Source organism: Callithrix jacchus, chromosome 12 (genome assembly GCF_049354715.1).
Source record: "Callithrix jacchus isolate 240 chromosome 12, calJac240_pri, whole genome shotgun sequence".
In the NCBI taxonomy this organism is placed as follows: Eukaryota; Metazoa; Chordata; class Mammalia; order Primates; family Cebidae; genus Callithrix; species Callithrix jacchus.
The window spans coordinates 40,044,055-40,057,335 of record NC_133513.1 but is presented as its reverse complement, the minus strand read 5'-3'; the positions used below and the strand labels follow the sequence as shown (position 1 = coordinate 40,057,335).

General features: G+C 45.5%; 1 protein-coding gene across 4 annotated transcripts in view; it reads left to right on the top strand.

Annotated features, from left to right (window-relative positions):
- WDFY4 (WDFY family member 4) overlaps positions 1–13,281 on the top strand; it is a 285,801-nt gene that overhangs the window by 142,037 nt on the left and 130,483 nt on the right. For all 4 annotated transcript variants that reach the window (XM_035267709.3, XM_078343959.1, XM_035267708.3 and 1 more), the window contains one exon: positions 1,170–1,306. In XM_035267709.3, coding sequence (XP_035123600.3) covers positions 1,170–1,306 — 137 coding nt within the window. The remainder of the gene's footprint in view (positions 1–1,169; positions 1,307–13,281) is intronic.

The window sequence follows — 13,281 nt, the reverse complement described above, 5'->3', positions numbered from 1 at the left end:
ATCTATTTGCTCAGTTCTGGAAACTAGGAAGTTCGAGATCAAGGTGCCAGCGGATCTGGTGTCTGCTGAGGGCTGTGTCTGGCATCTGTTCTAAGATGGTACCTTGTCGCTGTATCCTCTGGAAGGGAGAAATGCTATGTTCTCCCACAGCGGAAGAGACAAAGGGCAAAAGGGGCCTGGGATGGTGCCCGTCAGCCCTTCTATAGGACACTAATTCATTTATGAGGGTAGAACCCTCATGTTTTAATCACCTTGTTCAAAAGGTCCCACTTCTTAGTACCACCACAATTGGAATTAAGTTTCGACATGAATTTTGGAGGGAACACACATTCAAATGATGGCAATACCTACCTACTTTCATGTACATTTGAAGTCAAAATGTCAGATTCTATTTCAGAGAAAAGTAAAACAAAACAGGATACACATATCCATGCACATACAGTGGAATAAAATAGTAAAATAAATTGTAAAGCTTACAAGTGACTCTCTTTTTGCCAGTAATCATATTTTGAACACTTTCTGTGTTCCAGGTTCTTTAAACACATATTTTATGTAATCATGACACATCAATTAGATACTGTTATCCCCATTTCACAGGATGAGAAAACTGAAGCTCAGCAACTTTAGCTAACCTGCTCAACATCTCACTGTGGGTCAACAAGCCATGGAGCTAGGAGTTCAGGCTAAGTCTGGTGACCTCAAAGGCCACAGTATTTCTTAGCCAAAGGAGAGTCAGAGATGGCAGTGTGAGCTTGTAGCCTGGGCTGTTTCTCTTTTCGGAGGCAACCACTGGGGGCTTGTGACATGGTTGGCCCTTTGAAAGCCAAGCTAGCTATGAAAATAGTCTGTGTGACTGGGCATGGTGGCTCACACCTGTAATCCCAGCACTTGGGAGGCTGAGGAGGATGGATCACAAGATCAAGAGATCGAGACCATTCTGACCAACATGGTGAAACCCTGTCTCTATTAAAAATACAAAAATTAGCTGGGCATGGTGGCATGTGCCAGCAGTGATGGCACATGCTTGAACCCAGTAGTGCAGTGAGCTGAGATGGTGCCACTGCACTCCAGCCTGGTGACAGAGCGAGACTCCATCTCAAAGAAAAAAAAAAGGAAAAGAGTGTGTGTTCTCACTTTACTTCCAACATTCTTTGCTTCTCTCCCCTCAGCATCTGAGAAGAAGACACTGGCAAGTCGTTCAAATGTTGCACACCACAGCAAAGTTACTTTGTGGAGTGGAAGCCTGTCCTCAGCTATGAAACTGATGCCCGGGCGGCAGGCCAAGGACCCTGAGTGCAAGACAGAGGTGAGCCCAGACCCCTTTTTCTTAGAGAAGCATCAATTCTTTGCATCAAATCAGACGAGTCATGTCTCCTCTCTGCTGCCTGTCACTATACATGATCTAACTCCACGTCTTGTGAGCATTGAGGGTATGCATGTAGCTCCCCAGTTGATCTGCTGCCTGTCACTGTACATGATCTAACTCCACATCTTGTGAGCATTGAGGGTATGCATGTAGCTCCCCAGTTGATCTGCTGCCTGTCACTGTACATGATCTAACTCCACATCTTGTGAGCATTGAGGGTATGCATGTAGCTCCCCAGTTGAGTTTATGTCTAGGGTAGCCAGGTATTAGGCTGGCTTCTTGTTCCCATTCTCAACTGGAATCAGACGTATTCAGATGGCACTAGCCCACCAGTCAGCAGCAGCGAGGGGTGTGAGCCCAGCAAAGGTGGACAGAAACATTGACTTCATTGCCAGGAGACACAGAGATGGACCACCTTGACTATGTAGGGTGGGCCCTCTTGACTGTGTGGGGTAGACCTGTTATGGTTTTCTAATCAATTTCTTGAAAATTGCAAACCAAATCCTCCTAAAACTCATTGGCGCCAACAATGTGTGTGTGTGCATGTGCACGCGTGTGCAATCAGGAACATTGTTGTAAGGAATTTGGAGTACAGTGGGTAGGGGGACAGATTATCTCTGCCCCGCAGTGTCTGGGGCCTCAGCTGGAATCATTGGAAGGCTGAGTTACTCATATATCTGGTGGTTGCTGCTGGCCTTAGTCTGAGACTTTAACAGGGGCTATTGGCTGGAATACCTACACACGGCCTTCTCACAGGAACTGGGCTTCCTTACAGAATGGTGGCAGGGTTTCAAAGGATAATAGAGAGAGAGAGAGCTCACTAGGCAGAAACTGCATTACTTTTTATGATCTAGAGCTTAGGAAAGCATGCAGTGTCACCTCCATCAAGACAGCCAAAACATTCTGCCCGAGTTCAAGGGAATGAAATAGACTCCACCTTCTCATGGAGAGTGGTGAGGTTCTGCAAGAACATGTGGGACTAGAAATGTTGCTGGGGTCCTTCTGGAAATGCATGATCTGTGATATATTCTATGCCAGTGATATATTCTAATGCCAGGGCCACTGACTTCTTCAGAGGTAGACTGTGGTTGTTGCTGGACATGACTGTGGGGTCAGGAGACCACGGGCAGTTTACTTAACTCCCCAGTAGGATAAATAACTGTGGGAACCTGGGAAGGCTCCCCAGAGAGGTGAAGTAGACAGCTGACAGACACATTAACATAATCCCAGCTCTTGGCCCATGAACTTTGGGAAATTAGGAGCCCAAATCCCACCAGTTCAGAATCTGTAACTGCCTGTAAGTGACCAGCCAGCTGAGGAAAGAGGCTTTCTTTTCCCAGGCTTCAGGATTCATAGGCTTCAGGGCATGGAAAGAGTCCAGATGTAGAAGGGAAGGCCAGGAATGAACTGGGTGGGCTGGCTACCCACCTGGTGCTGAGAACTGAGGGCAAAGCACACGTCTTATTCAGGCTGTATTCTCAGGGAACTGACTTGTTAAAGGCCCTGTCTGGTACGTTCACTGGTAGACTCGCTGATTGAATACATGAATGTATGAGTCACTCACACAGATTTTATACCAGCTGCATCACTGGTATTATAGCTCTGTTATAAGAATGTGGAAGCTGAATCTGAAAAAAAAAAAAAAAACAGTTAAGGGCTTTTCAGCCATTAAATGTCAGAGTGAAGATGGGATCCCATCTTCGTGCTGCTGAGGAGGACCTTAGGAAATTTGTGAACCTCTCAGAGCTTCCATTCCTGAACTTACAACTGGGATTATGCTCTGTTTATAGTAAAGCACGTGGAGCCCTCAGAAGCTGTAAATGCTTTAGAAATAGGAGACTGTTCATAAATTCCATTTGGCCTTCTAGCTCTCTCTGCCAAGATCAAGATCATCCCAGAGGTGATATACGTACTCCTAAAACTTGGAGTTCTCCCACTTGTGCCCAGATACCTGCTCCTGACTAATGCCACTTGGGACAGAAGGGGACCAGCCTGTCTTTGCTTGGTTTCATCCTGGAGCTTCTCTTCCTTGACCATTGTCCCCAGAAGGTCAGGGCAGCCTGGCTGGGAGCTAGAGAAGGGATGTTTGGTTGCTGGGCATGGGCATTCATCTCATGGGAGCCCTCAAACCTGTTGACACTGCCTCTTGCCATTGTCCATCTCCCTCTAATCAGTGTCATTGACACAGCTTGGCAGCCTCCAAGTCCTGGGGAATGCATTGAGCAACAGCTCATCTGAAAGAAGCCTGAGTAGATGGGCATGTCTGGGGCCACGTAGGTGTCCCAAGTGGTTTTTAACAGTTTGTTCTTGACTCACATTGAGAGATCTGGGAGAAAGAATATCCAAAGCTCACTCTGTCTTGGGTGAGGACAGGCTGCTGAAGATGTTGTCTTCTCCATCCATTGAGGTTTTATTCACTTGTTCATTCAACAAGTATTTATTGAGTACTTACTCTGCACTCTGCTCTGAGCATTGAGATTACAGCGGAGAACAAAAGTGACATATTCTCTTCTCTCACGGAGCTGCAGTCTAGGGAGTCAAGATAGACAGTAAACAAATAAATTTGTAAATATTGGGAGAACTGATGGCAATGAGGAAAAAACATGTAGGGTAAGACAGGGAAGGTGGCAAGAGAGGGGCTGCCAGGCTGTTTAGATGGAGAAGATCAGCAAAGCCATCTTTGGCAAGGGTGCATTGGAGCAGAGGAGAGAATTTATGATGAACACGAGCTTTGAGATGCTCTTGGAAAGAGGGTTAGGCAGAGAAGACAGTTGGGCAGTGGCACTGAAGTAGGTGTGTGCTCGGCAGCAAGGCCAGTGTGGCTGGACTGAAGTGGAGGGAGTCACTCATCACTAGGAGCCACCCCAGCTTCCAGGCAGCCACAGGGAATCTCTCCCTCATCTTTTAGAACCAGGAAGAACTACTTTCAGCAACTCAGGAAGAGCAGAAATTTGGCAACAGATTATGTCTCTCTCTTTGATCTGGACACTCGGAAGTTCAGAGAGAGAAGCATGGTTCAGCTTTTGTAATTGCACACAACTAGTGGGCTAAATTTCTGAGCCACCTACACACACAAATAAGTACACACATACCTTCTCCCTGGCTTCTTCCTTCTCTGTTGACCACACTTTCCCTTCAATTTGATTCATTTATTCTTTCTACACATTAATTTATCTCATAGATTTTAAAAGACATTATTTTTGAAACAAAGAGGACTGTGTTTTAATCTTTAAAATTAAGTGCATCTTTGATTAGCAGCATCTTGTACTGGTAACTCAGCCTTGGATGGGCACAGTGCCTGCCACATGGTAGGCCCTTAAAGAATGCAGATGGAAGTGCTTAGAGCAAGGGGGTAGATGCTCCCCCTCCTTTTGCTGAGATGAAACTCACCAGCTTTCAGACACTGCATCCATCACTCAACTTCGTGAGATGCCTTTGTCGCTAACAGAAGGCACAACTTCTCAGGTACATATGTACATTGTGATGTCATAGGATAAGAGCATCAACTATTTGCCCTGGGGTCTGTTTAATTATTTTTAAAAATTAATTTTGATTATTACAGCTGATTACACCTCAGTGAGCAATGTAATTGATATTTTCTAATGTATCCCAAGGAACATTTTGTACAACATGCTTTTTGTTGTTGAAGGTTAAAGACTCCGTTATTGGTTTTTCCCTAAATATGCCCACATCATTAGTCCCTCCAGTGAGAAGGTCGCCATCTGGAAAAAGCAGCACAGAGACATTATTCAGGCACAAGTGCATGAAATTGGGGTTTCTGCATCTTCTGTCTCTCTTCTGGAAAGAAGAGGCTTGTAATTAAAGGAGTTGGTATTGGAGGAAACATTATTCATTTGGTGTTATTCCTTATCATGTCAGCAGCTGACAGCCCTATAGCACTGATAAATTGTTCCTTGGAGTGAGACATATGATGTAGGATTCATAATTCCTCTTACCTATCTTCATTTTTAGTAGAAAATGTTTTATTCTGGCAGGTGAGCTAAAGTTTGAGGCAGGGCTGATTTGATAGATGTTATTTCTTCTTCTCCTCCCCCGACCCCATCACAGTCCCTTGTGGGAGCACATTGTGAAGTCACCCACCAGCTTTACAAGGCTGCAGGTGTCAGCTTGTTGGACAGAGGTTGGGAACTTGGACTCTCTTAAGGCCACCAAAGGGCAGCTCAGGTGCAGGTCATTTTCTCATGTCCACGGTCTGCCTGGAGAATCTAGACTGCACAGGCTGGCCAGCTCCCCTCTTCATAGCCGTGGACTCGGCTCTGCTTACCTGCTCAATTCCAGACTTCCTTGTTTAGAAACAAGTTGAAAGGACATCAACAACCAATGTTGGTTTCTTAGTTTTGACAGATACACCATCAATGTGGGATGCTAATTAACTTTACAGGAAGCCAGGTGAAGGGTAGGTGAAAACTCTCTGTACTATCTTTGTAACTCATGCAAATTGAAAGTACTCCAAAATACAAAGTGTGTCATCATCTGTTCATATAAAAGCATTAGCAATCAGAAAATGTGCACAGGAGTCAGAAGGCTGGAAGCTGGGTAGGAAGGGGCCACAGAGGAGGTGATGCCTAGAGCTTAGTCTGGGAGGAGGAGCAGGGTCAAAGTCTGGGCAGAGGAGGGCTGTCGGGTAGGGAGAAGGCCAGGGGCATAGCAGGTGGTAGAAAGAGGCCAAGGCGGTGGGTAAAAGCCAGGTCAGGAGGCACCACAGGCCAGCCTAGACACTCAACATTTATCTGTAGGCGAGAGGTTAAACAGAGGCCTGGTATCTGCTCCCATAGGTGAGATTACAGGTGAGGGCCCCTAGTGGCGAACCAAGCCAGGGGTGGCGGGTGGCTGTAGTGCGATTCAGATTGGAGATAATGGGGACTGCAGCAGCCGTAGTTGGAGTAGTGAATATCAATAGCACACAGAAAATTGTGTTCAACTGAGGCTGAGACAGGTGAGAAAAGAGGGCCAACCAGGACAGGCCTGGCTCTGAGAAGAGAGGGAAACTGGCGGTGGGAGACGTTCAGATGGCTCTGTTGGATTCTGCAAAGAATGGGGAGAAATGAGGACCAGAGGAAGGGGGTTGAGTGTGCAAGGCCACTTCCAGCCATTTAAAGGGGTGGAGCCCCTCTGGGAAGCCCCTTGACCCATGTACGAAGAGCATGAGCTGGATTTCAGCCTGCTTTCCTCCTGAGATCAACTGTACAGATGTGGACGACTATCCCAGGTAGTGGGCCAGGCAGGCCCCACCAGAGGAGAGAGACCCACTCACCAGCCTGCCAGCAAAGACTGAGGAGCTTATAGAAGAGCAGGATTCACATGGAGGAGGGCTGAACCCTGTGTTCCCCACAATTCCATGGCTTTAGGAGATTGCCGAGCAAGCTTCCAGTTGCTGTTTTCAAAACCGTGTATTAGCAAACTGAAATGGCCCATGTAGGGAAGTCAGGGCTGTGCTAAAATTAACAGAAGGGGAAGAGAGGACACCAGAAGCAGGAGGGTGATCCGCTGGAGTTGCTAAAAAAAAAAAAAAAACCACCTGCCTCAGCCTGGCCAACATAGTGAAACCCCATCTCTACTAAAAATACAAAAATTAGCCAGGTGTGGTGGTATGTGCCTGTAATCCCAGCTACTTGGGGCAGTGTGGGGGGATTCTGAGGCAGGAGAATCACAAGAGCACAGGAGGCAGAGGTTGCAATAAGCCCAGATTGCGTCACTGTACTCCAGCCCGGTGACAGTGAGACTTCATCTCAAAAAAGAAAGAAAGAAGGAAAGAAAGGGAGGAAGGGAGAGAAATCCCTGGATCACCATGAAAAGCAAATGTTCTATGCTGCTCAATAAAGAAAAACATTTTAATTAAAAAAAAAAATACAACCTTTCTGTAGGCATTCTACATCTGCCCTGGCAAGGACAGGCAACATTAGAAGTTTGCCCCACACCCTTCCCAGGGGTCCTCTAAAGGCTGCCCTATGAGACCCCCAAAGAGACCAGCAGTGCCCACCATGGGGGTGGGGTCTTGGAGACCTCAGAGGCAGGACAGTTGTGTGGTCAGGGTGCCTGGGGTCTGCCATCAGCTCCTTCCCTGAGCAAGTGCCAGCCCACCCCAGCATGGAGCAGCTCTGCCCTGGCAGAGGACGAGAGGCTGACTGAGGCCAGCAACTCGCTGTCAGCTCTGCTAAGGATAGCTCTGGTCAAGGTCCTTGGTGAGGGAAATGAGGTTTTTGACTATCTCCTCTGAGCACTTCACACATTATCTTTTTTAAAACATCACTGTGGAAATTCTTAAACATATATACAAGTAGGAAAATAATGTGATGAATCCTCATGTATCTATCCATCACTTGACTTCCACAGTTTTCACTCATGGCCAATTTTCTCTCCTTATCACTTCCCAGTTTCTCCCTCTGCACTGAATAATTCTAAATCAACATCCCAGACCTCATATTATTTCATGCACTACTGTTTCTGTATACCTATTTTCTCTTCAAAGAAATCATGGGACCCAAATAAAAATTGCAGAGGAGAGGCTGGGCCTGGTAATCCCAGTGCTTTGGAGGCCAAGAGGGGCAGATTGTGAGGTCAAGAGATCAAGACCATCCTGGCCCATGTGTGAAACCCCGTCTCTACTAAAAATGCAAATATTAGCTGGGCGTGGTGGCATGCACTTGCAGTCCTAGGTACTTGGGGGGCTGAGGCAGGAGAATCGCTTGAACCTGGGAGGCAGAGGTTGCAGTGAGCCGAGATTGTGCCACTGCACTCCAGCCTGGAGACAGAGCAAGACTCTGTCTCAACAACAACAACAAAAAAAAAAAAAATAGAGAGAGAGAGAGAGAAAGCAAGTGTGCAGAACCGCAAGGCTTTAGCCATCATTGCAGGAATGATCGAGTGGCACCTGGTCTTGCTTTGTGGCACAGTTGTGTTTGTCTCCTGCTGATGAGGGGAGGGTCTTGCTGAGGCTGAGGGCACACTGAGGCTTGGAGAAATGCATGCTGCAGTTGCAGGAAGAATGACAACAAGCTTTGCTGATGACACAGCTGCTATCTAGTTGAATGCTTGGGGTCTCCATGTTCAGGAGCTGAACAGCACTCCAGGCGCAGGCCTCAGATTTCACTTCCTTGGGATAAAAAGCTCATGAGCCCAGGGAGTACTGGGGGTGAGAATGGATTTTTGAAAATAGAAAGAACTGGCTTTGAAATGCAGGGGAAGTAAGTGGTAGAACAGAGCTGAGCTAAGGATATCAAAATGCAGTTGTGAAAACAAGTCAGAATTCTCAGAGAAAATCTTCTGAAAAGAGATAAAGTCAAAGATCTTTCAGGTTGCAGGACATTTTAAAAATCTGATATTCAGAAGGTCATCCTATGAAATATTTTCACTTAAAGCTGTAGTAGGTTCAATATAATGTTTGTGGGTGAGAGAGAAAGGACTTCCCCAGGAGATGAATATGACTTTAAGAGAGGGATTTGGAGGCAGGTGGCCTAAAGCTGGAGGAAAATGAAGACGCATGAGGATTTCTAAAATGGAACAGTCAAAGGACCTAGAGAAAGGCAAGATCTTGTGACAGGTTCTTGCTGGTGTGGCAGGAGAGCAAAAAGGCCAGCCTGTATCCACAGATCAAGAGAAAGCAGTCTGGAGGGAGAAATTATTGAAAACCATAGAAAAGACAAGGGAGACTCAGAAAACCTGAAAACAGACTTTATAAGAAATCACAACGCTGTATTGTTAGAAAACCCAGTTGTGTTCAGTGGTAGGAAAAGTCTTGCAAGCAAATAATTAAATAGGACTATCTGTTAGAGAAATAAAACCACTCAGAAACAAAGGAAAGTATGATTTAAAAAACACTTTGAAAAAAGTGTAAACTGCTCTACTGGCAGAAGCGATGTTGTGAGTCTCTGCTAAATGGAATCCTGGTTTTCTCAATTGTGGTAGGTGATGCTGCCAAGGACCTCTGTGCTCTTGGTGCTTTTCCCGAGATAACTGACCCTAAAAATAATGCCTGTCTCCCCAGCCCGGCCTGAGAGCTCTTCATCGTACTGTCTGGGCCAGGACTATTTCCAGACAGGATATCCATTATGCTGTGATTGTGGTGGTATTTGGGGGCAATGAAGGAACAAAAAAGTAATGAAGTCTGATGTTTTATCTTTTAAAACCTCAGAAGTTTCTGTTTTCACTTCAACTGAAAGTAAAGTCCATGTGGTCTGTATCATTGCCCTCAGTCTTACAGGCAGCTGTGCTTCCTACACCACACCCAGAATGACTTCCAGAGGGGCAGAGTCTGGTGATGGAGGTGGGGACACACCGTAGCGACACATATATGCAACCACTGGGGCGGTGGGGAAGGGCTGCCTTATCCTTCTAGGTTTTCTGGACGCTCAACCAGAGCCTTCTCTCTCATTTTTACTCTTCCTTTCTCTCTCTCTCTCTCTCTCTCTCTCTCACACACACACACACACACACACACACACACATGCATACCTCCTCACCCCACACACATACATTCCATCGTGCAAGCAATTGATGTTAGAATTCACCTATCACACCAGTGAGAAGGAAGCAGGAAGGAGTCCGATCAGTTGCACCAGAAACTCAGCAGCAGAACTGAACAACGGCGAGAGTTCCCTACAGCCCTGGTAGGCAGCATCACCAGTACAGCATTAATATCCAGATAAGGCAGAAGAACAAGAGCAGGATGAAGAAAGACAGTGGCCTTTCCTTTTCCATTTTAAAGAAGTCTTAAGTGTCTCTGGTCTATCATAAGTCCCTGTCACAGGAGTTTGAAAAATAGATGTAAATGAACAAAGCAAACACTGATACCTTTAATAATGTTTCTTTACTGAGTGTATCATTTGTGAGACATCTTTATCTTCATAATAGAAGGATAATTAACATCACTAATTATCTAATTAAGTTCATTAAGGATCCACCAACAAAGCACTGCGAAGTTGACATTATGTTCTACTGTCAACAAATGCTTTTGATTTCTTAGGAAGTAATTAAAATGTAAATTAGCATGCAATTATATGCACAGGGGAAGTTTTGAATCAGATATTCATTTCAGAACTGCTTAGAGCAACATAGTTTTTGTTTGTTTCTTCTTCAATAAAAGAAGTCATTTTGCTGCTAGTGGTATATATTAGTTTCCATTCTGATGTCAGCTTTTGAGTGGTAGCGAGGTAAAAATACCACAGGACACAAACTGTTCTGTTGATGTATTTGTTACTGCACTTTGTGTTTTTTTCTTATCTGATCATTTTATTTAATGTTTGTTGACATTTGTGTCTTCATATTTAAAAATATCACAACTGATTTTTTTTCGGAAAAGTTTCTGTAATTCCTGTCTTAAATTCTCTAGCTGAACTTTCACTTTAAAGGCATTTTAGGGCAAATCTTCTAATGTATGTTTTCTGTCAGGTTACGTTCAGGGAATATCATCCATGATTTGCTGAAAATGGGTTGCACGTATTCCCCTATCTATGAAGGAAAGAGAAACTGCACATATCAAACTTGGCTGTAAGTTCACATTTTCCTGCTTTCTTAGGGTAGAGAGCAGACACAGAGCTTGTGCAAGCCCTGTGAATCAATGGAATATTCTCCACCTGAGGTCACGATGGCTTCTGATTAAAGTATTATGACTGGAATGGGCACACTGTAGTGCCAAATGCACTAACTTTTTTAGACTAGGGATCTTCCAGAAACATCACAGAGTCACTGCACACCTGCTGGAAACAAGCTACCCAACACAGAAGCCACCATGTTCAAGTCTCCATAGCTTTCATTTTTTTTTTTTTTGAGACGGAGTCTCACTCTTGTTACCTAGGCTGGACTGCAATGGTGCCATCTCAGCTCACCGCAGCCTCCACCTCCTGGGTTTAGGCAATTCTCCCGCCTCAGCCTCCTGAGTAGCTGGGATTACAGGCACGCGCCACTATGCCCAGCTAATTTTTTGTATTTTCAGTAGAGACGAGGTTTCACCTTATTGACCAGGATGGTCTCGATCTCTTGACCTTGTGATCCACCCGCCTCGGCCTCCCAAAGTGCTGGGATTACAGGCTTGAGCCACCGCGCCCGACCCTTCCATAGCTTTCATTTTTTAAACGATTCTGGTTGAATCCTGAATGCCCATCTTTTATTAAAGCAGCTAATTCGGTGATTGTGATGTCCACTCTGTTATCTTTGTACGTAAAGATGCTGGACAACTTGAGCATCACGCTGATGTCACCTGATGCAGGTGAGGAGAGAGTCTCTACTCATGACATCGAAGCCCCTCAACTTCTTCTTGGGTGATTTTTCCAGGAATAATTGGTACTGGATCCAGGCCCCTCAGTTTTGTGTGATGACGACTTCAGATCAATGCAAAGGAAATACAGAGTCCTAAGAGAGACCATCCTTTGTCCCCTTAAAAGCATCAGTGTCAGGGCCTGGCTCTGAATAGAACTGGCAGAACCACTAACAGCCCATTGATGTGATGCAGGCAGCTATCCTGAGGGCCCAAGCAGAGACAGGCAGGCACCGTCATTGCACAGCAGCTGGTGGTAGACGTGAAACCAGCTGGCCTGTGGCAAGCAGTGTCTTTGCTGCAGGGACTGCTGGCCTGTGCCAGACCAGGGCACCACAGAGACAGCAGTTGCCAGGTGTGCCTTGACTTCTGAGCTCTGCAGCAAGCTCTGAGCTGTGGTGTGATCCATGGCTGCCCAGAGGAGGACGCTTTGTTCTCATTTGAATGTCCAGAGGGGCTGCCTTCTGCAAGTTCATGCGAAGGACAGTGCGGCTGGACTAGCAGAGACCCCGAAGTACCCAAGGGGCCCAGCTGCTTAAACTGGATGATGCTGATCTTCTCCTAATGGGCAGCAAGCTCCTACCTCAGCTACTTGACAAGAATTTTCTGTGTCAGAAATATTTGTTCTTGTTTTTAAATCTTATCTTAAAACATAGTCTGCCATGTCGTGATGTAAGTGCAAAATCCACACAGTTAATGATACTCAGTAGCAACGGTGACTTGCTTTGTCCACGACTTGCTTGCAGTCCTATCTCCTGCCAGTCACACTCTTCCTGGTCTACAACTGTCACTGAAGGAGGAGGCTGTCTCTCTGCCACGGGTTCTGGAACCTGAGAGTGGCCCAAATACCACCTCTTGACTGTTCTTTTGGCCGTGCATCCTCCCAAAAAATGGGGTTAAAGTTGGTTCGCTTTTGGCCGTGAGACTATGGTCGGAAAATCCTTCCCACAAGGAAGGCACTGAGGTTACACAAGCTCCATGAACCAGTGGAATGCTCTCCATCGAGGTAACAACCACTGCGCGTTTAAAGGTGCACTGTCTCTAAATGAGACCGAAAAGTCCCTAGGGATAGATACTCAGTTCCTTCCCCAACAACTTCAGCCTGAGCAGAAACACCTGCTTTGGAAAGGTTAACCAGCTCTCATCTCCACGTGCCAGGTGTTTACTGAGATTCTTGTTCTTCCTCCTCTAGAGTGACGTATCACAAAGTCAGGCTAACTGTGTTTATCTGCCATATATGAAGGCTGTGATGGAGGAGAAATTTGAGTAATACAGAGACCAAGTCTGCAGGTCAACTCACAATATTTTAATTTACTTAAATACTTTATCATATGCAATGCAACAATACATGAAGTATTGAGTAGGCATAGCACTCCTCTCTATGACCATAGAGATGAATAACACATGTCCTTGTATTTAAAGAGTCCTTATAGTCTGGTTATTTCTCTTCCTCGTTAGATGACATAAAAAAAATAACAGTAGATGGAGTTCAGAAAAAAATGTACACTGTATGTATCAAGATTTTGTAAAGGAAGGCAGATTTGAAATTAATTTAGGAATCTGGCAACTCAGGATTCAACAGTCCTGAGTTGAATCTTGCTGAAAATTGGATGTAGTTCTTTAAAGGGTACTTACATGCAGC